A 22,818-nucleotide genomic window follows, 5' to 3' on the forward strand; every position below is an offset into this window, starting at 1 on the left:
TGCAAGGTGAAGGACTTTAAATCTCCTGTATGTAGGGGTGTGCTGGCAGTTGAGTAACATGTATTAAGATAGCTAGACACAGTTACTTATAATTTTTCAAATCAGTTAAAAAGCAGCAGTAGCAGCTGCTTTTTGTTACAGAGTTTTCAGATGCAGAACCTCAGATGGCATAAATCATCAAATCCACTGAAGTCTACTGGAACTATCATAATTTACATCAGATGAGAATCTAAATTATCACTAGAGATACAGACTCACTACAGGGATATTAAATAAGAAATGCTGCCTAGTGGATATAGCAAAAAAGTCTGGAAAAGCATTTGATCCGATTTTGTCAGTCGGTCCATATGTTAAAAGAAAGGTGTGATAGTCTGGGGAATGCCTGACAACTTGTGGATTTAATTGTAATTTAAAGTGCAGATTAGACTCATCATTTTGAAGCAGAAACAAGATTTTATCTATGGAGTAGAAACAGACTTCAAGAGTACCTCAGCCAGGAATACTTTCAGTCTGGAAGAACAGTTAGGCTTCTATTACAAACACCTGTTATCACAGCATTTTGATATAGGTCTGGTGTGTATCCCATGAAAATCTCATCTCAAGTCAAAGAAACTAGGGCTCTTTCAAAAAACAAACCTCCTTCAGTCTAAAGGCAGAAAGCAGAACTGGAGAAAGGAGGATAGAAGAGGTTTTGCCTCCTTTCCCCCAAATCATAGATAAAACATTTTTTCTTTTGATACCCATGAAAAAGGAAGATATGATGGTCAAATGCAGTTGTGAATAGACCAGCAAATGCTGTGCTGCATTGCAAAGTTTCTCCTTGTGACCTTATTGCAACACAAAGAATAGCATCTGAGATGCAAGACTCTAGTAGGAGAAGGCAAAATTCAGCATGGAGGTGTGAGATACTAAGTTATCATCTCATAATGTTGTACTTTGAAACCTCCTGTGTCAGTGAGACTTGTCTAGCAGAGTTTTTGCCAGGGAGGAGACACACAGAGATTCAAAGTTAAAGGTGATTCTTAGAAGCATCTCAATCTTAAAAGCATTTCAATACAGCAATGGAGTTCCCAAGGCATGGAAACACAGGACCACCCACCCCAGAGTTTCAGACATAAGACATCAGGAATAGTTAACAGTCTGATGATTTGCTTATTCTGCTGGTTTTGCCTGGGATAGAGCTAATTTTTTTCACACTGGCTGATATGGAGCTGTGTTTTGGAATTGTGCTGAACACAGACTTCACAACACAGAGATGTTTTTGTTATTGCTGAGCAGAGCTTGCACAGAGCCAAGGCCTTTTCTGCTTTCCATACTGCCACATTGCCCTCCCGTTTCTCTGTGGAGGGAAGCTGGGGGTGCCTGGGAGGCTGGGAGGAGACACAGCCAGGACAGGTGACCCAGCTGAGCAAAGGGACATTCCAGACCGTGTGGCATCATGCTCACTACATAAAGTCGGGAAGAAGGAGGAAGGGGGGGCATTTGGAGTGAGGAGTTTGTCTTCCCAAGTCACCATTATGTGCGATTAGGCCTTGCTCTCCTGGAGATGGCTGAACTCCTGCCTGCCCATGGCAAGCATTGAATTCATTTCTTGTTTTGCTTTGCTTGCATGTGCAGCTTTTGCTTTCCCTATTAAACTACCTGCACCTCAGCCCACGAGTTCTCTCTTTTATCCTTCTGGTTCTCTCCCTCATCCTGCTGGTGAAGCAGTGAGTAAGCAGCTGCCTGGAGCTTGGTGGCTGGCTGGTGTTAAACCACAACACTTACTATGGATTCCCAGAGTAATTTAAGTACAGTCAAACAGCTACTCTGATGTAAAGATGATGAGGAAGGATTTTGACTTCGCAGGTACCCTTCAATGATTGTCTACCAGTGAAACTACAAGGCAATCTGATTAGAAAAAACTATTGCTAAAAACCAAAAAAGAATATCTTCAAAAGTAAAATAATGTTTAGGATCTTAGTGAGAAATTGGCTTCATCTGAATAGAGGCTAAGCTCTGGAGGTACTGAAGTCAAGGGCAGCAACTAGCCCAGCTCCCTGCTGGACAATGCTGCAGTGAGGAGGTGACCAGAGTTACCTATGTGGCAGTGATACTAGTGACACTACTGTGGTCCTTTCTACTCTTGACTTCTTGAGATTATGCAATTTATTAGCTTCTTCAATGTGGGACAAGAAAATATTCTTTGTGATGCCTTTTTGTAAATTAAAATAAAGTAAAATTAAACACGTCCCATTTTTACCAGTATCAAAAGAGTTAAAGAAGTCTAGAGACTTGTATAGGACTCCAAGGCCAACTTTGTACCAAAGGCCTGTTTATAGGAATTGCTATCAGGTATAAGGTTTTAGGCTGGAGAAAATTTAATACAGAAATTCAGATAATCAGTCATAAAGAAAAATGAGTGACAACAGAAAAACAAATACTCAATTCTTGTTAGGGACTACTTGGAATGCTGATCTCCTTGAAACATGGTTCTTAACTTATTTTAAATTTCTTATGTAACTATACCCTGTTTTCAAGTTCTTGTCGCTACACAGAGGTCCTTTTCGTATAAGTTCATATTTAGGTCTGTTCAGAGAAGCTTCACAGACATCAGAGACAAGCCATTGCCCTTCTGCCAATGTGGTTTTGCCCCAAGCTGCAAGAAAGCTTAACTAGCCACTGTAAGGGATATTTGCATCTTTTATTGCTTGCAGAAAGGAAGTTTTCAGCCAAGGAAGGATACAATTTTAGTTTTCTGTGCACAAAGAGGGAACCGACTTGCTGTAAATAATGATAAGGTAATCTTGCTAATTAGTTCTGTACTTTTTATTCAAAGGAAGAAATACCACTTTACAAACAAAAGACAAAACACAAGTTGAAAGTATTGGATAAGCTAAAAAAACATGTCAATATGGACATACCCTTGTTGCATCACACAGGCATATAAGACTTACCAAAGAATCTTAAACTGATAATCCAGAATGATGTATATGGCAACAGACATATAGTGATGCAGAATCACCAGATAAACTATTAATGCAGAAGACTATTGCTGAGAAACTGGAATAAGCAGGACAAAGGAGTGCTAAAATTCCATGTGTGGCTGGGTCTCTTCCATGGACTCTTACATCTTTTGAGTAGATTCTTAGGCAGTCTGGATCCCTTATCACACTACACCATTTACAAGTGATTATGTCCTTTCTTAAACAGCTGCAGCTGCCCTGAAGTTCCAGTAAAAATGGTAGCCTCCACAGGCAAAAAAAAAATTGGATAATGAAATAAATCCATAGGAGAGCTGAAGGAAGAACCAAAACAACTTTGCTGCCCATCAAAGATAAGGCTAGAACATCCACTTTGACCATCCACTGCACTGATCTGTTTTGTCACAGAAGTTTCTGTGCTGTCCTGAACTATTGCTGAGTTGAGCTACAATACCCATTTTAAGACAGATATCTCTTGAGGTTAAAACTACAGATGGAAAGCCCATCATAATTTACTTTAAACCATTTCAATAATTAACTGATCTATATTTAGGCAAAATTGTACCAGTCTGATTTTGTTCAGCTTCCAACATTCAGCAATCAGATCCTTTTATATCTGTCAACTAGATGGAGAAGCCAGGTATCAAGTTTCTATTTCATTGCAGATACTTTTGGACTGCAGTCTATACATGGTTTTGTTTGATAAAGAGGAAAAACTTCCTTGTATCATGCCACATGAATCAATGACTTTTCTGGCTTTTCTCTCAACATTTCCTTTACACTGAGTATTCTTGAATCCTAAACTACCAAAAGTAAATTAAAAAGAAATTTTCAGTGCAGACATATAACTAGTACTGTTCATGCAATCCCCAGGGTTTTTTTTTAGCATAGCTAAGATTTACACAAGGCATTTTGACCAAAGCACCTTATTTAGTAGTCCATTCATTGTTACCTCTCTTGACAAATCTCTCTGCATCTCTTCATTCCTCCTCCAAATCCCCAAATAATAACTTGTGAACAGAAAAAAAAAAAAAAGGAAGAAAACCAGCATTTTCAGTTCTTCTTAGGTCCAGCAAAACACAAGTTTCTGGAGATGAGAAAAGCAACAGCAGCATTAGCTTTGCAATAACATGACTGATGATTAGACTAAGGGAATTGTATGCAGACACGGTTTTATTCCCTTTTTTGTTACAGTTGTACATGTGAAAAGGTCATACTAGACAGAGAAAGTGTAACAGAAGGTAACAGAAGTGATGATGAATCTAAGGTATAAGGCATATTTAAAAATACTGGCTCAAATTTCAAAAGTGGAGTCAATTTATAGCATGGGGATGTTTTAGCATTACTCAGAGATACCAAAATAAAATTACATAAGCACGTATTATAACAGAACACTCTGGAGATGATCAGAACCAAAATATACAAGGAAACCCAGAACAACAAATCAGAGGCAACTTGTTCAACTGGCCTCCATATTTGAGTGTCTTGTCTGTTCTGAAGAGCTAGAATTTGACAGGTGGACTAAATGTAAAGGTCATAAATATAAGAGTAAAAAGGACATGCTGCTTTCTCTGTTCACAAATGTTTTACTTTAATAATTATCCACAAAACACTTGTCTGATTGCCCCCAACTTATTAAAGCCATCTGGTCTGTATTAATGACTTATCTTTGTTGTTTATTATATCTCCGATCTTTAGGTCATCTGTGAGTATAATTAATAATTTTGTACAATGTTGACGTAATTTAAAACAAGCATTAAATATCATATACCAAAAAATAATTCTTAAAATAACCCAAATATGAATATAATTGCTCAGTTAGGATCCTGCATTTAGTGCTCTGGTTTTGGCTGCCAGTTACTCAATGTTTCTACTAATCAGCATGTATATAATATTTTTTATGATAAGATATATAATATTTTATATATATGATATATAAAAAGTGTCATGCAGCACAAAGAATGTTTTCAAAAAATCAAAAGATTACATATTACAGTATTGTTATGTAAACACTATTTGGTTAGTGTCTTAGTAAAATTGTAGTCAGAGCTGTTTCTCCTATACTCATATTGACAAACATTAGCTCTACTGATTTAAAAGCTTTATATATTAGTTGTAATTTTTTGCCCACATGGATGCTGCCCAATAATCATCTGGATTATCCTCTTTACCCTTTTTACTGCTCATACTTTTAAGGAATCTTCTGTATTGTCTCTCCCAGTTTCAAATTTTTGAAAACAGACAGCATTACAGATAGCTGCTTGTTCAGTTTTAGTATAAACACTGAATTGAAGTTATCTGAACGTGTTATTTTAAAATAAGTTTTGATGGCTAACATACTCCTGAGTTGTTGCTGGAATAGGACGTGTTTTCTCATTTTGTGTAGTGATAAAATTTTGGTATTTGCCCAGGTGCTTCAAACACACCAGGGCATTCACAAGCCCCTGTCTTTATGGGGGACTTCAACCACCCCAATACTGGTTGAAGGAACAGCTAGGAGGTTCCTGTGATGCACTGATAGTAACCTCCTTCTCCAAATGGTAGAGAAACCAATGACAGAGGTGCTATGCTGGACCACGTTCTTGCTGACAAGAAGGGAATGTGAAGCTCAAGCACAGCCTGGGAAGTAGTGACCATGAAATGGTAGAGTTTGAGTGAGAAGGACACACACGAAGCTCACTAGGCTGGACTCCAGGAGAGGAGACTTTGGCCTCTTCAGGGGTCTGCTTGGTAGAGTAATAGGGAATAGAATCCTGGAGGGAAGAGGGGCCCAAGAAAGCTGGTTAATCTTCAAGGTGAAGGTCCTCCAAGTCAGGAGCCATGTGTCCCAACAAAAAGGAAATCAGACAAAAGTACAGGGCAACCTGCATGGATGGACAGCTTGCTCCTGGACAAAGCCAAACACAAAAGGAAGCCTGTTGAGGGTGAAATAAAGGACAGGTACCCTGGGAAAAATATGAAGAGATTGTCTGAGCAGCTAGGGATCAGGCCAGCTTTTTTTCTAGCATCATTTCCATAATTTCTATAGATCCATAATTCTGAGGACTAACTTAAGGCTTCCTAAATGTACCACATTTACCTATGAAGGTAGCGAGGGAGAGGAATGATGCTGTGTTCTTCGCAGATGTAACTGTCATCAGCACTGCCTTACATGAAGTAGCAACTCTACATAAAGTATTTCATATTTCCAGACTACCTGATGTGTTATCCCAAGATGGTGTGTTGTAGCAATAAAGAGTCATCACTGTTCTGAGCATCTGTTTAGAGGGCAGGGTCAGCTTAAAATCTAGCCAACTTTCAGAAGTCTGCAGTTCTGCACTTTCCTACACATATTCTACATGAATTGTGGAACTTATTTATATAAACACACCTGTCCTGCTAAGTGACAGATGCACACAAAATAGGACATAGACTTAAACAAAAACAGTGATGTTAACCACGGATAAAAGTGCAGACAGAATAACCAAAGAACTATTTTTTTTCAGCATTACTTGCAAGAGCTGGCATAACTCAATGACAAAGGTGTAGTTTTATTGACTCTGCTTTTTCCAGAAAGTAGTGACCTGTGGAGAGACATGAAGAAGCAAGCTATAATTCGATCAACTTTAATTCTGCCAGACCACAACTTCCTGTGTAAAGGATTTCTGCAAGAACATCACAACACACAACAACAAAAAGTATTTATTAGACAAAGTTTAACTGGGCTAGCAGGGGACCAACTCAGATCTAGAATTTCCTTTTGTATTATTCTCCTTATTTCTCACTCACCCCACAAATTTCTTCTTTATATACAGGAAGTAGAACTTTCATCTTGTGTAAGAATTGTCATTCTTTACTTTTTTCCCCAAGTGAACTTGGAAAAAAGATTTCAACTATCTTTACACTATTGTTGATCATAAAAAGCTAGTAGTATTTGTATTTTTTAGGAATACTTCACACAAAATTATAGCTGTAATGTGGTGTGAATCACCACTGGATATTAGTATTGATACCATTATGCTTTCACTCATCAAAGATCTATATAAATGATCTCCTGCTGAGATCAGCATAAACTGAACTGCTAAATTTTACATAGTTTTCATGCTGCAGATACCGAAGTGTATTCCCGTATGGACCGTAGTCTGAAACATTCTTTTTCAGTTCTCAAGCTACTTTTAAACAGTTGCCTTCTGAATGCTAATTTCAGAATTGCATTGGCAGATCCTTACAGACCATGTCCTGAATGTTGCCATGGTTATACTCTTCATTTAGTGAACAGTATGGAATAAACCCTCATTCCCAGGCAATAATGCAATTTAGCCCAATCCCCAGGTACTGTTAAAGTGGTTCCTCTTCATTTATGCTTCTTAAACTCTGAGTAAGCAGAGATTGCAAGTTTCATTTCCAAATAGTGTAGGGGACACCACGCCTTCTAAGAAGTGCTCAAACTTAGTAGCAATTTTTCACTCCTAGGACCACCACTGCAGACAAGACAATACATTCTGAGCAAAGGGAGAAGTTGCCTTCTCCCCCTTAGCAGATGTGGTAACTGCGACTCATGAGTAGCAGGTGGAAGTTGTCACCACAGTATCAATTATTGGAAGAGAAAACTGCAGCTTTTTCAATAGCTCAGAGCTGTTTGTGGAAGATTTTCCTGATACTACAATCAGTCCAGGGTGGATCCAATTTCCCTGGTGGTCAATACCATTTAGAGGCTGGAGTTGGTAAGGAAGTGTGTTTTTACATTTATCCCCTCAAAGCTCATTCTCTTCCTCAGTTATTCCACTCCTCATATCCTAGTGATTTCTTGTTTTCTTTTGAAAGGAAAGACCTCCAGCTTTTCTAGTGAGCTTCAAAAGCAGCCATTCATCTGCAGCAAGCAAAATTTTGTTTTAAAAGAGTCAAAGACTTTATGCTTGCAGAGATAAATTGAAAATCAGAGCAGGGTGCAAACTTGGTCAACCAAATGTGCACATGGTTGGCTTTGGTGCCTGGACTGTTGTCCTGAATGTGGTGAAAACCATGCTCAGGCTGTGCTGCTGTTGCTTCTCAGAACCACTGAAAGCACAAGAACAAAATTTTTTTGATGCTGTCTGTAACAAAGCTCTCAGAATCACATATTAAAATTACTGACAGGGAAGCAATTCTGAGTTAGGAAAATATTCTTCCTAGAGACAGACTTCTGCTGTCTTAGGCTGGAACAGTAATGCGACACTGGACCTTTACTATGACTGGAGGAATTCAGAGGCTTTGCCCAGGTCTTTGCCCAGAAGCTCCATTTTTGGAACCACTAGAACATATATTTTACATGAAACACCAGAAGAAATTTCTAGTGCTCCTGCTCATGGATCACAACATTTGCAGGATGACTGATTGGGACATCTGCCTAAGCCTGCAGACACTGACTCAGTATCTCCTGCAGTGTTTGAACCACACCACACCACACACAGCGCCTGCATCTATTTCCCCTGAAGGACACCAATACAGCCCAGCAGAGGACAATGCCTAGCAATAGGACAGCTGTCCCATGAGTCCTGCATAATTTATGAAAGCAAAGAAGCATGGGGACATAGTAATTACCAAGGGGTCCTTTCCTTTTCAATGGTAAACCTGTCAAATTCTTGGAACTCCTAATACTCCCCTGGAAGTAACACTAATTTTCAGAAGTGTAAGACCACATTGTGCCACTATTATTCCAAGTGTTGAAGTGCAGCAGAGGTGTATCTTTCAGCTCATCTTAATCCCTGCAGCAGAAAAAAAAAAGAAAAAAAAAGAAAAAAAAAGAAAAAAAAAAGAAAGCAACGTCAAAGCAACGTCAAAAATTACATTTTTTTATTCAGAGCAACTTCAAAAGTTAAATGTTGTCTAGTCACAGACCAGTAGAAAAAAAACCCTAAATCCCTGCTCTAAAAAAGGGATTCCAGTGAAGCCTTTGAAGGTAGTGAAGTAAAAGGAAGTACTGGTTTCTCTGACAAAATTTTACTGCAGGCTCTGATGATAGCTTATCTCTATCTTCTGATTTTGATTACAAGGCTTAGCTTGACATGTTAGCTCCAATACAATTTCCAAGACTGCAGGACAGGAAGAATAGGAAGAAGGAAGGCAAGTGGTTTGAAAATTTAGTCATTTTGTCTCTTTAATAGGGACAGACTGTACAATGGACTGGCAACAGCAAAGTACAGTCAAAGAAAGATGAGAAAGAAAAAGAAGAGACAGAAACAGGCAACCAGATAATGAAAATACTTTCAGCTGGGATACAAAATACAAGTGAAAGTACATCAATGTCACCCAAGATATATGGTAGTAAGCTGTGTTTAACCCTGAAAATTGACTGCTCTGAACAGAAGCAGTATTCCACAGCTCAGTGTTGCAGGGATAGATTGGCAAAACAAGTACACACCACTCTAATTAGCACTTGGGCTACAAAATTTCAAATACTTTCTAAAGTTTTGGGACAAAAGCCCAGGTTTTACAAATATAAGATATACTCTGGGTTGGAAAAAAGAAATTGGGAAAACAATCCCTCAAAATGTTGTACCCTTGATTTGGTCTTTATTAACTATTCCTGAGCATACGGTCATTTTTGATGAAATAAATGACAAGACAGCACAGTGTAATTCTTTTGTCAGACAGAAAAACCTCGGTCTCTTAATTTCAAAGGGTATCTTAGCTATACAGAAGCCCTTGTACTTAGAGCACTACCTTGTAAGTTTGTCTCTGATACAACCCAAGAAAAGAGTTGTCTCTTGTAAGTTGTAAATCTCTTGTCTCTCAAGTTGTAAATCTTGATTGGGTGTTTCGGCAAAGCTACAGACAGGTTTGCAATACTGTTCAAATACCTGTAAACTAAGAATTTAACTACCAGTTGGAACCAAATTTTACACAGAGATCATTAAGAAAAAAAAAATATAGTCCAGCTCATTTTTCCCAGATTGCTAAATGCAATCGCTAGGGAAACAAGTAAGAGGCAGCAAGTATTGTACCTGAGCTTTTAAAAAAAATGACAGTTATTACAACAGGAACCATTACAGTCTTGCTTAGCCATCTCAGCCTTTTCTTTGCCTCCACACCTTCTGCAGGTCCTCAGTTATAATTCATGAAGGCTGAGAAGTTCGCAGAAAATTGGCACCTAGAGAAATTGCTGTACAGTTAACTTTACTTTCCTCTTCCAAGGACTGCCTTGGCTATGCTGCTGGAGACAAGGATACACCAGCACAGCATGGATCCTACTGAAAGGGACCCCATCTCTATAGCACACAGATAGGAGCTCCAGGTTTTGGTATATTTAAGCTGTCCCCTTGTATGTTCAGCTCTCCTGCCATCACACATTAATCTGGACTCTGGACCTCTTAGTCAGTTCTGGCTAATCAGGGAAGTCTGGAGATGTCAGAGATGACTGAAGGTTGGCCAGTGTGATGTCCGTCCACAAGAAGGGCTGGAACTCAGATCCAGGCAACTACAGCCTGTCAGCCTGACTTCAGCACCCAGCAAGACTGTGGAACAGATCATCTTAGCTACAATCAGATGGCACACACAGAACAACCAAGGGGTCAGGCCCACTCAGAATAGGTTTAGGGAAGGCAGGTCACACCTGACCAAACTGATCTCCAGGTGACCTGCCTAGTGGATGTGGGAAAGGCTGGGGATGTAGCCTGTTTGGACTTCAGTAAAGCCTTTGATTCTGTCTCCCACAGCGTTCTCCTGGAAAGGCTAGCAGCCGATGCAGTGGACAGGTACACCCTTTGCTGGATTGGCCAAGCCCAGAGAGTGGTGGGGAATGCTGCCAGTAATGGGGCCAGTTCTTTTTAATGTATTTTTTTGATGATCTGGATGAGGGGGTTGAGTGCATTCTCAGTAAATTAATGAATAACAAATTGCGTATAAGTACTGACCTGCTGGAAGGCAGGAACTCCCTGCAGAGGGATCTGGGCAGGCTGGATCATGGCTGAGGCCAATGGTGTGAGGTTCCACAAGGCCCAGTGCCGGGTCCTGCCCTTGGGTCACAACAACCCCAGGCAGCTCCACAGGCTGGGGCAGAGTGGCTGGAAAGGAGCTGGGGGTGCTGGTGACAGCAGCTGAACATGAGCCAGGCTGTGCCCAGGGGGCCAAGAAGGCCAATGGCATCCTGGCCTGGATCAACAATGCTGTGGCCAGCAGGGCCAGGGCAGGGATTGTCAGCTCTGGCACTCAGCACTGGTGGAGCTGCATCTCAAATGCTGTTCTGGACCTCACAAATCAGGAAGCACATTGAGGTGCTGGAGCATGTCCAGAGAAGAGCAACAGAGATGAGGAAGAACCTGGAACACAAGTCCTGAGTGGCTGAGGGAGCTGGGGGTGTTTGTCCTGGAGAAAAGGAGGCTCAGGGGTGGCCTTATCACTCCTTACAGCTGCCTGAAAGGAGATTGTAACCAGGTGGAGTCAACCAGTGACAGGACAAGAGCACAGTCTCAAATTGCACCAGGGGAGGTTTAGGTTGGACATCAGGGAAAATTTCACCGCTAAAGGGCTCTCAAACATTGGGATGGACTGCTCAGGAAAGTGGTGGAGTCAACATCCATGGAAATGTTCAAGAAATGACTGGATCTGGCACTTCATGCTATGGTCTAGTTGACAAGGTGGTGATCATTCAAAAGGGTGGACTTGATGACCTTGGAAATCTTTTCCAAACTAAATGATTCTGTGATCCTTGAAATGGGAGAAGGAAGGGTTTTGACTTGTTTGGGGTTTTTCTTTTTTTTAATTTAAAGCCATTTAAAAAATCATTCTACCAGCACTTAGCATGTGGAAAACCTCTACTGAAAATTTTAGTTAATGCAATTTCTCTTTCTTTGCTGTAGATTAAAATTTAGGTAAGCAATGTCTTTTATTTCAAGACAATATCACAGATTGAGGTTTTTATGTCCTGCACACAGAGTTTCTTACCAAGAATTACTGGGCCTGACACTGCAAAGTAGTTCCTTAGTCCAATGCAAGGAAGTCGGAAGTGCAGTTAAAATGGAGAAAGCCCAAGAAGATAAAAAGGGGAGTTGTTCATGTAGGATGCTTATCCACAAGAAGGTAGTGCCTTAATGTTCCCTTTTAAACTACCAGCCCATTTCACTTTCTGTATATTTTATTCCTCCACGTGCTGGTAGACCAAACAATGGCATTTTGCACCTGAAAACTCCTAGACCAGCCTATGCTGTTTTTGGTGAAGAATGTCTGACCAAAAGAACATGAAGTTTTGAGGAACTTTTTTTAAAAATCACTTAGTCACAATTATTTGCACTAAAAAGAGAGGATAAATGAAGAAAGATGTTTAATATCCAATATTTTAATAAAATTCTTTTATTTTGGTATTAGGAAAAAAAAATACTTTAAAAATAATATTTACAAAGACTTGTGAGGATAATACACTGCTTTTACTTTGAGTATTCATAAATTTTGCAACTCAGATCAAAATAAGGTCACAACAAACCCAGCGAGACACTAAATCTAGAGTTCCCTCTGAGACAAAGACTTTCTCCTTTTGACTTTATGCAAATGCTAAATCTGAAGAAAGGTGATACACTCTTATTCCTCTAGTCTTCCAAGACCTCAATATTCTGAATCATCTAAATGACTGCAACACATTTAATTTTAATAAGTTTCTTGCATATTATCATTTTACTTGTAACAGTGATGCTTTTGTCCCTAGTGACTTAGTAGTGAGCTAAACTGCCCCAACAGATATCTCAACACAAGTCTCCTTATAAGGAAGAAATAATTCATTCCCAGGATCTATTCTCAATAAATGTAAACTGAATGTGCTCAGTCCTTAAGGAAATACAGAGCAGCATTAATTCACACAACTCTGGGACTATGGTACAAACAATGCCTTCCCCTTCAGTCCATCTGAGAATGACTTCATACATTAAGTATTGAGCCACAGAAACGCAGAGGACACAGAAATTAATGTCAAGAGGATTTAGCACAGTTGTAGATGTTTGTTTCTTTTAACTGTTCTAGAAAACGGGCAAAGTATGCTTAGTATTTTAAGTAAATTTTCCTAAATGCTTTTAGATTCTAGTCTGAGTACAGTTTTAGAATCAACAAGGAATTTAATCAAAATAAAAAGCTGCACTTTGAAAGGGCTCATTTGGTACTGCCAGTTTATTTCCACTTCAACAGAGAAACTCTAAAGAGCTGGCAATATTTATCCTAGAGTATTTGATTTAAAAGGCTAGAAAAAGGCAAAAGTTCTTTTTTTAGGCTTTGAATTAAAAATAGCCTCTAAACATAATGAAAGAAACTGTTTTATGAAAACATTGTAAAACTGAAGACAGTGACCAATTACACTATTTTCTTCACTAACCAACCCTAAGATGGTAATTTCATCAACACCCATCACTTCTGTCTGCTTTTCCTGCATTTCAATTCCCAGTTTCACTACACTGCTAAGTTCAGTGATTTTCACTACTTTTACGTACAACACTGTTTCTCAAGCTTTCACACGATATTAGAATACATTTGTTATCTCCAAAATCTGTAGCCTTCTTTCAAGAAATGAAACCCCTTGTTATCTAAAAAGGCACATAGAAACAGGTTTAAAAACATTTGGTTCAGCATTGTAAATCCAGTTGTTTCAGTAGACCTATCATTCTTTCTTGTTTGGATTATTTTAGTCCTCAATTTTTCTTGCTTTTTTTCCCTTATAGCTTTAGCTCCAAGAACTCTCCAGCCTCCATTCCCAAGTCTCCTTCTCTGTCTTTGGCCCCCTACCCTCTGAGAGTTTAGAAATATTTTATGCAGCACATGAATCCAGACCCTTGTTCAGCTTCAATGCAGGAATGCCAAGTTTCATCTTTCCTGATAAGATTTAACCACTGGGGTGACTTATGTTGGGAAGCGTTATGTCGCCTGCCATCATTTTTCTACATTTAGACCTTGGTGTGTTTCACACAAAGACAACTGTGCAGCTGTATGTGACCTTCCTTTTAGATTAGCGCAACTGGTGGAATGCTCAAGCCTTTTATACTTTACTATAATGAGCAAAACTGGCTGCAACTCGCCTAATGCTCTGAAAAGATTATTAGGAAGGAATTTTACTGCGTGGTGGCCAAGGGTGCTTTTCCAAGCAGCTCACAGAATAGCCTTTTATTATATGCAGGAAGTTAGCCAAGTTAAGCTTGCTGTTTTGCAGCCATTCCTCCCTCTCTGTGTAGCTCAGGAATAGAAACTTCCCAAAATGGTGAGATGGAAACAGAGGCAAGAAATGCTCAGCTCAGTAAGGCCATCCCTTGAGAACATCCACTGAAAGAAAAACCAACTATCAATTAAAATAGCTTAGATATGGCTTTAACACTTACTAATTTCTTCTCTGGAGTTAACACATCTTCCCACTTGGTTTCAGAAAGCGGAGGGAACTTAGGGCAAATCTGGCAGGACAAAAGTTCAGCCTCAGATGAAAATTTGCAAGTTGTTCAAGTGCTACACTGGTGCAGCTGGAGCCTAAAGTGGAGCACATTTGGTGCCTCTGGTGGCATGACAAGAGCAAAGATGCCTCTTGCTTCCTTGTCTTCTCCCTAGCCCAGAACCTAATAAGATTCACCAGCATTCTGTGTATCTGTTAATACACACAGACTCAACAGGAAGCAGATACTCTTGAGGAGGGGAGACAGATGAAAGAGGTGGATCCATGAGCTCTTCTGCTTGTTTTCTGGGATTTCTTTAATGAATTTAAAAATTTCTGCCCAGATCTGTAAAGACAGAAAAAAGACTAAGTTGAGGTAACTGACACACAGGTTAACTTATTATGGATGATTTGTTGTTCATTGCCACTCTTCTCACTCTTTTTGGTTTTTATTGTAAAGTTGCTCAACTATGATGTGAAGAATTCTTCCTGTGGCATGAGTGTTATATTTATTGCAGCAGGTGGCTAAAACCTGGTAAAGAACAGCCATGCCCAATTTGGAAGAGTATCTTTACTGACTTGCTAGATGCTTATTTAAAGCAGAAATAGTGGTAGAACAGAGAAGAAAAATTGCTTTGACATTTGAACAATCATTACTCATGAATAAGCGATGGAGTTAAAAATAATTTTCCTCTCCTCTCACACACACGCAATCATAAAATTCTTTTTTTTTTTTCTTTTTCCTACATATTGATAGTAAAAGAAAGTACTCCATGCTCATCTCTGGTCTGCAGTATTCAGGCTCCCTAACACTTCCAAAATTCTGTTGGGAGTTAAGTTTATAAATCCAGCAGAACATTTATAAAACATGTCTAAATCTAAAAACAAGACCGTTAATATTCCAGCAAGCTATCTATGAATTTATGAAACTGGCATCTCAAAAAAACCCCCAAAAAAACCACCAACCTAACCATGCAGAAAATAATTCTGCAGTTTAAGCTATTTGGTTAAAAAGCGTCTGTCATTTTCTTAGTATCAGCAACTGGCAGCAGAAAAACAAAAAATAAAAAATAAAACAAAACCAGAAAAAACAAACAAACAAACACACACACACACAAGCAAAAAACCAACCCTAACCCTCGCCCCCACCAAAAGCACAGGTCTATACCTAAATGTAAAAAAATTCTTGACGTGTGAAATTTCCAAGTACTGCTACTGTTCAGAAGTTTAAAAGCATACACTGCCCCCCCTTCTCCAATACGTGCAAATTCTAAACCATCACAGGTTTCTGCCAATCTTTCTTTAAAAATCAGTTAGCGAGTCAGGTAAGTTTAATTCAATTTCCCGTCCACTTTAAATGGAAAATGCAGTTTCTGCAAAGCTTTCCAATCGCTTGAATACAAAATAAGCTCCTGTTCCAGTCGGAGGTGGAGGCGGGGAGCGGAGGGATTGGCACGAACAAAAAGGAGACGACAGTTTCGAGCCAAGGCGATGTTGTTTGCACCTCTTAGATTTTATGCCGGGCACGCTTGACATTCCTCCGCCGCATTCCCTGACGGAACCGCCTCCCCGCTGGGGGCGCCTTGCGCTGCATCATGGAAAATGTAGTCTGTCTGGGAAAACCGGAGGGAAGCCGCTCCAATTACGGCTTCTGCGGGGCACGGCATGCGAGCAAAGGGCTGCTCGCCGGCCCAGTGAGTGTTTTCAACTACGAGCCGCCCAAAAATGCCTCTTACAAGCTACAGTTCCGAAATATTTCATTAATTACAAAAATTGGTTTTAAATTCGGTTAATAAAAAATGGCGACTGCTCTACCACGAAGCATCAAAGCGTAATCCCATTTCCGAGATAAAGTCCCGAAATACCAACATAATATTTATATTAAAATTTAATTAGTGTAACAGAAGTCAGCCGAGGTTGCTCTGCGATGACACGCAGCCCACAGCTTCTCAGCGCAGAAGGGCGCTGTGCGCTGCGCTCGCTCGATCCCGGCCGGGCGGCACTTCCATGCGGCCGGCGTGCCGGGAGCAGCGCCCCGCGCCGCGGGCAGCCACGGCGACACGCAGCACCTCGGGACCCTCAGCATATGGATGCCTCCATCTATCCATCTATCTATCAATCCATCCATCTCTGAGGCGCCGGCACGAGCCCGAACGGCGCGGTTTTTAAAGATCACCGAAAAGACCCTGGCCCTCCGCTGTGTCACGACCCACCTGGGTAAACACGGTGCCTTCATCGCCTCCAAGTGACTCACTGCGGGTCCTTGCCGCCCTGGCCTGTGTCTCGGCTCTCCCGGAGCAATTCCAAGCCCTGACATCTGCAGAGCCAACCGGGTGCTGGCACCGGGATGATGACCTTTACCGTACTACCGCTAGTAGAAGGAAAATGAAACTCCCCACAAAACTCAATACCAACACATCCTGGAGCGCGCCTCACTCGTGTAGCTCAAGAGCTTGTTATAGGCATGCACCTAGGCTCCTGATCCAGGGGCGGACAGAAAGGCCTTCGCCTCCTGCGGCCCCGCCTCTGAAGCGGGAGCGCAGGTCTCCCACCGCGGCGCGTACCGCGCTTCCCGTCCGCGAGGCGCGGCGCGGCTCGTCCCGCCCCTCCGGCTTTCCCGGCAGAGGTGACCGGGTTCAGGCCGCGGCGGCGGCCCCGCCCCCGCATTCCATTCCCTATATGGCGGCAGAGCTGGGGGCGCCGCCGGCCACGCCCTCCTTTCCCACCACGCGCCCGAGGGCGCGCCCGGGCTTGCGCGCGTGACATCAACGGGAGAAGAGGCTGGGAAGGCGGAGGTGGGAGAGCGCGCGCCACCTCTTCGCCCTTCCCTCTCCCCTGCCGTTCTATTTACGTTGTGACGCCGATTTGCATAAGACCCCGCCCCCCACAGCCGGCGAGCCCAGGCGGCCCCGCCCTCTTCGCCACATAAGGGCAGAGGGGGCGTGTCCCCGGGGGCTCGCGGGCCCTCGCTGCCTTCCTGGAGCCGTTTATAGGGTACAGCCACTTCCGCTGTCGGCTTAGAAGCGGCGCGATCATGGCGGAGCGCGGTCAGCTCCCCCACCCCGCCAAGCGCCTCTGCTGCAGACCCGGCTATGGCTCGGGCTGCAGGCCGGGGCAGCGGGCGGGCGGCTCCGGGCCCGGCGGCGGCGCCCTCTGCGCCGGACCCTCATCCGCAGCTGCCGCCGCCGCCCTGGGGCTGCTGCCGCTCGGCAAGACCCAGAGCCCCGAGTCCCTGCTGGACATTGCAGCTCGCAAGGTGGCGGAGAAGTGGCCCTTCCAGCGGGTGGAGGAGCGGTTCGAACGGATCCCGGAGCCAGTGCAGCGCAGGATCGTCTACTGGTCCTTCCCCCGCAGCGAGAGGGAGATCTGTATGTACTCCTCGTTCAACACCGGCGCCGAGGATCCCGCCGCCGGTCCTGGAGGCGCCGCTGCGCCTGGCGGGGCCATGGACGTCGCCGCCGCTGCCGCTGATGAGAACCGGCTGCCCTTCCGCAGGGGCATCGCTCTGCTCGACGGCGGCTGCGTCGATAACGTCCTGCAAGTCGGTGAGTCACCGGCCGGTTCCGCTCCCAGGCCAGGCCTCTGCCGCTCGGGGCCGCGGGTCTCCCCTGCGTGTCACCCACTTGCCGTCCCTCTCTCTCCGCTCCAGCTCACCGCCTGCGGCCCGGCCCGTACGAGCCCTTCACTCCCCGGCTGTACCGTGGGCCGGGCAACTTCCTCCGCCGGTCTCCTCCCCTTCGTTCCCGGGACGCGCAGTGGCTCCCTGCCTCCGTGACACGGACACGGCTCCCGCCTGTCCCTTTAACTCGCAGCCCCACACCGCGCCGTGTCCGCTCCCGGTAATCCAGCCTGTGTAATCCCGTTTGGCTCTGCCCTCCTACCAGCGTCCACCCCCGGTAATCCGGGTCATCGCTTTTCCTCGAGCCACAATAGCGAGGAGATGCCGCCCCCCTCCATCCCGAGGGGGACCGCCGGTGGAAATGAATCAGCAGAAGGGCTGCCGGCGGGGAAGGGGGGGGCGGGATGCGCCGCCGTCCAGAATAAAGACATAAAAGCGGTGCGAGACCCCGGCAGCGGGAGTGCGGGGGGGATCCGCGAACAAAGGCATTTCTAGGGCAGCGGCGACGAGCCGGAAGGTGGGGGCGCGATTCGCCCCGCCGGGGGTGGTATGCCAGGGGTGTTGCTTTAGGATGAACGGCTTCGTGACAAGGGGGGGAAAGCGAAGCTCTTCCTCCTACTGAAACAATACCCCCCTCCTGTTCGTCACCCCCGGTCCAGCCGCCTGCCGCTGTTCTTCACCCGCTGCGGGCTCCCTTGGTTAACTCCTCCCTGCCAGTGTTTAAAGGGCTGCAGAGGTGGGTATTCCCCCACTTTTGTGGGGGCTGTCTGCCGGGGGCGGCTCCCCTTCCAGTCCTTGAATGAAAGAGGAGCCGCCCCCGGCAGATAGTCCCCTCCGCCGGTGGTGATGCTCTTTGTGCGACCCGGCCACTTTGTTCTCATTTTCATGTTTATTTGCGTCTTTTTTTTTCTTTCATTTTTTTTTTCTTTTTGTTTCCCCCCCTCTCAGTTTTCTGTCGTTTTCCCTTTTCCTCCCCTTAAAAGGGGAAGACAGACAAAAGAGGCTGCTGCTCGCCTTTTGTTGACGGCGGCGGCTCAGTGTGTGTGTTTGTGTTTGTGTGTGTGTGTGGGGCGCCGGGATTCCCTCCTTCTCACTTCCCCAAAACCTTGGTACTGCCTGCTGCTGGTTTGACTTGGCGGGCACCTTGCAAATGTGCTATCAGGTTTTTTTTTCCGAAGGGAAGATGTGACTCTGCTCTTAGGCTCACTGCTCCTCTCTTTTGCCTAGGGAGACTTTCTTTTGTTTTGTAATTTATTTTTTTTAAATCAAGTTGATTTTAAATTTAATCTTTTGACTTTCTCTTTCTGAGGGGTCTGAGGTGCATTTGTGGTTTCCCAAAACTGGCAGAACCAGAAGTAGGGCTTTTTTAGTTTGGTTGGCAGTGCTGAGATTTTTTTCCCCTTTTGCTTGCACTTGATTCTGTTTGCAAGCGATTAGGAATGACAGGAGTGCACGTAGGGAGGGTTTCTTGGCTGATTGCATTTAAGCCAGGAATTCACTGTGAAAATAAAGCCAAGGGGCAATAAATAAAAAATGCAATCTTCTCTAGGAGGCAGACACCCAGCGAGGACTTTGCTTTGCCTGCTTTCAGCAGTGGAATAGGCCTCAGTGAGTAGTTGTGAAGGAAAAAAGTAACTTTTTGTGTGTCTTCAAAGGGGAAGGCATTGAGTAATGTTGGCAAGGGTCAGTCAGTATGTAGAAAGAACATATGCATGAATACGATTTAAGTGTTGACTACCTTTTCTGGAACCTTTAAATGCATTTCAAACAAATACTGTACCTGTTGCTGAAAATACATTTGCTTTGTTGTATTCCCCCACTCCCAACCTTATGTGAGCCTCCTTTGAAATTCTTGCAAAAGTAGTAGTGGAAACTGGTGAAATGAAAGATGTCAGTTGTTTTGACAGAGGCCTTTGGTGAGGGAGTTGGGGAGGACTTGGGTAGGTCCTGCTGTAGGAGAGTTCTTGTGTAGTTTGGGTAGGTAGCTGTGTCATTAAGACCGGGGTCTTGCTGACAAGATATTCCTTCCTTCACTTCCTAGTGAAGCAGAAAGGTGCAGCTGTTAAAAGCAATTCCGCTCTAGAGTGAATTATGTTGGGCAGAGAATGGAATTGGTTCCATATAATACAGCTGAATATGTAGCATTGATGAAAACTTAGAATTAAGTTTATGTAAGTCTATGTTTAGTGACCATATAAATGTGAACTTTTGTTCTTTGCAGTGTGAGTAATGGAAACTCTGTAAATGTTTATTGTTGAACTATGGAAAAGTGCAGTTATTGGACAAAATACATTTTATTACAAATCAGTTCTAACAGCCTTACTTGTAACCTGAAGTATTACTGTAAACAGGGAATAGGGGACTTGATTTGAGAGACGCATAAATTTTGGTTCAGTGGTAGTTAAATGGCACCATTTGCTTCTGAATTTTACATTTTAAGTTTTTCAGTATAGCCGTGAATAAACATTCTTACTATTTTATCATGGTAAATAATCTTAAGCAGGAAGATTTCCCAAACCTTATATCAAAAGTTTGCTAAAAATCTTCATGTGATCCTCCTTCATACCCACCAACTTAGTCTCTTGTGTGTTATCTTGTTGTAAAGAAAATCCTAAATAAAATGAAGATGGTCTAGTGATACACAAATGTACACACACCTACAAATGTAGATGATATTAGTGATACACACAAATAACCTTCTTGGTAATCAGGCAGTAAGGTTGTTTGCTAGCCTGTTTTGTTTATTGGTACTGTCCTAGCATAATAATTAGCATCACTTAATTTTGAAAGGCTTTTCTCCAAAGAGGATGGCTTCAGAATTCAATTTGCATCTAACTTATTGATGTATTTATATCTTTCTGATATATTTCAACCGGACATGAAAGTTTTTCTTCCTTAGTATATTTCAAAAGAGCCAGAAAGTGCAAGTTCCTGAAGCAAGCCTTCCCAACTACATAAAGCAACTCTTTTTACCCTGCCTATGTTTAACTCACTTAAAACCAAGTATTTTTAGTAAAAATTAAAGTCTAAATAAGAAAGCACTTTGTGGGCAAATACAACAATCTGGAAGGAAAATTAGAAATTGACTGTTTCATTTGGCCAAATTTTGAAAATGCCAGGAGCAAGCAGACAGTTTTAGATGGTGAGGTGTATATTTGGTTTCTGAGGTTAGTCCTGAATTAGTACACAGTACTCTATTGTCGTCAGAGCTGTGGCTGTCAAGGTTAGAAGAGGTGTGATCCCTCAACAGCACAGCTGACCTGGCGAGAGCCCTTAATGCAGCTATTCTAGGAGAAGAAATAAACCCCTGTGCCTCAGCTGGTATGACTCTTGCTTGGGGAAAGACAGAGGTTGCCTTGGCTGTAGTGCTGTAAAACTCAGCTTCACTGCTGCGGCCACATTAGAAGTACTTGAAAATTTTTTGATTTGTCATACAAGTACTCTTACAGTATCCCTGTCTGTTGGTAATTCGAGGTAGGTTTGTCTTTGTTGCATAGACCCTGCTTGCTCGCACAGGCCTTTCTTAAAGGAGTTAGAGCCCTTTCCATGGTAGCATAAGGCTCTGTGACTGTGGTAAGTCATGCTGTTAGGTATGAATGGCAAGGGAGTGAGATGGAGGGAGGGGACTCCTAGGGAAGGAAAATACAAAGAATTCATTGACTGGCAGTTGCCACAGCTCTAGAATATGATGTTGATGTTATAAGATAGAAGGCTCCCTGTCTGTGGAAGGAGGGTCAGCTGAAGAGCATCATTAGCTTGGAGCTGCAGGATCATTTTGGAAGCTCCTCAGGGATACCTGGTTGGGGGATGTAACCAAAATGCTTCTTGGAGAAAAGCAAAGTAAAATTTCTCCTTTCTTAAATTGTGGTTGAAGGTCACTGATGTTTCTTTAATTTGTTCTTAAGTTAAAGACTGGAGATTGGTTTGCTTTCAAAACCAGGAGAAGCCTTTTTTTTCACCAGGAGCAAGAGAAGGTTTTAGAAGACCAAATTGGTGGCTGCATGTAATTCTGGTGGAATCTGTATTGTAGTCAGCAGATTTCAGATCCTTTTTGTGGACAATGACTTGAGATAAATTTTGGTTCTTCCTAGCCATCTTTACTGAAAAAAACACCCAACCCCAAAACTTTCTGAAATGGCAGAGCAAGTAAAACAAAAGTAATGCCTCTTCTTTTGTCTCCTTTTGGGACTCAGCTGTTTGAGTGCAGTGGTATAACATGAAACACTGTTTTTTTTCTTGTGATAGAACCATACCAAATATTTTGTTTGCAAAGGTGACACAAATGTTGTACTGTGCTGTGAGTTGAACTGTGACTTTTAACAGATACTGTGATCCTCACTGGTGCGTGCAATATATATGTAGTTGTTGATGAAACCTGTAGGACAGATGTATTTAGTAAAAGGATTTACTTAATGAGAGTAATACCGAGTTATGTGACAAACCTATGAATTGTCATTAGCAGCAGTGAAGGCACTGTGTTTAGTATTAACTTTTTGGCCTGTGATACCAAATTGTTCTGGTATGTGTAGTGAACTTTTTCCAAGGGAAAAAGGTTGTGTTAAATTCTGTCTGTTTGAAGAGGAGGGTTTTGTGTGCTGACATGCTGAAGGAGCAATTGTGTTCAACTTAGGGGGTTTGGTTAGGAATGTATGAGTAAAACAAGAAATCCAGAATTTGTTAATACAATATTGTGGTATGGGCGTAAACAAATGGTGTCTGACTTTTTGCTTTTTTTTGACTTAGTTCCAAGCCTAGAGAGTCTTGTGAAAATGCCTTCATCAATTCCAGTTTCAGTTTGCTCTAAGAAATAACTACTTATGTTTCTAAGTTCCAGAACAGAAACTAGTAAGCTAAGTTTTAAATGGTTCTTCCTGAATGGGAGACAT

At 42.7% G+C, this 22,818-nt stretch overlaps 1 protein-coding gene and 1 long non-coding RNA gene across 3 annotated transcripts in view; one reads left to right on the top strand and one right to left on the bottom strand.

The window, feature by feature from the left end:
* Positions 1-2,582: 2,582 nt before the first annotated feature.
* LOC102067546 (uncharacterized) lies at positions 2,583-17,353 on the bottom strand. The gene is made up of 4 exons (XR_012578299.1): positions 16,527-17,353; positions 14,270-14,659; positions 8,523-8,686; positions 2,583-6,526 (listed from the first exon to the last, which is right to left on the bottom strand). It is a non-coding gene; the product is annotated as an uncharacterized LOC102067546 (long non-coding RNA).
* Positions 17,293-22,818, top strand: part of ZSWIM6 (zinc finger SWIM-type containing 6) — a 110,436-nt gene continuing 104,910 nt past the window's right edge. The window contains exon 1 of one of the 2 annotated variants that reach the window (XM_014268992.3): positions 17,293-17,858. In XM_014268992.3, the coding sequence (XP_014124467.1) occupies positions 17,348-17,858 (511 nt within the window). In that variant the 5' untranslated portion in view covers positions 17,293-17,347. The remainder of the gene's footprint in view (positions 17,859-22,818) is intronic. The other variant, XM_005489777.4, reaches the window with a different exon arrangement.

This window comes from Zonotrichia albicollis, chromosome Z, assembly GCF_047830755.1.
Source record: "Zonotrichia albicollis isolate bZonAlb1 chromosome Z, bZonAlb1.hap1, whole genome shotgun sequence".
NCBI lineage: Eukaryota > Metazoa > Chordata > Aves > Passeriformes > Passerellidae > Zonotrichia > Zonotrichia albicollis.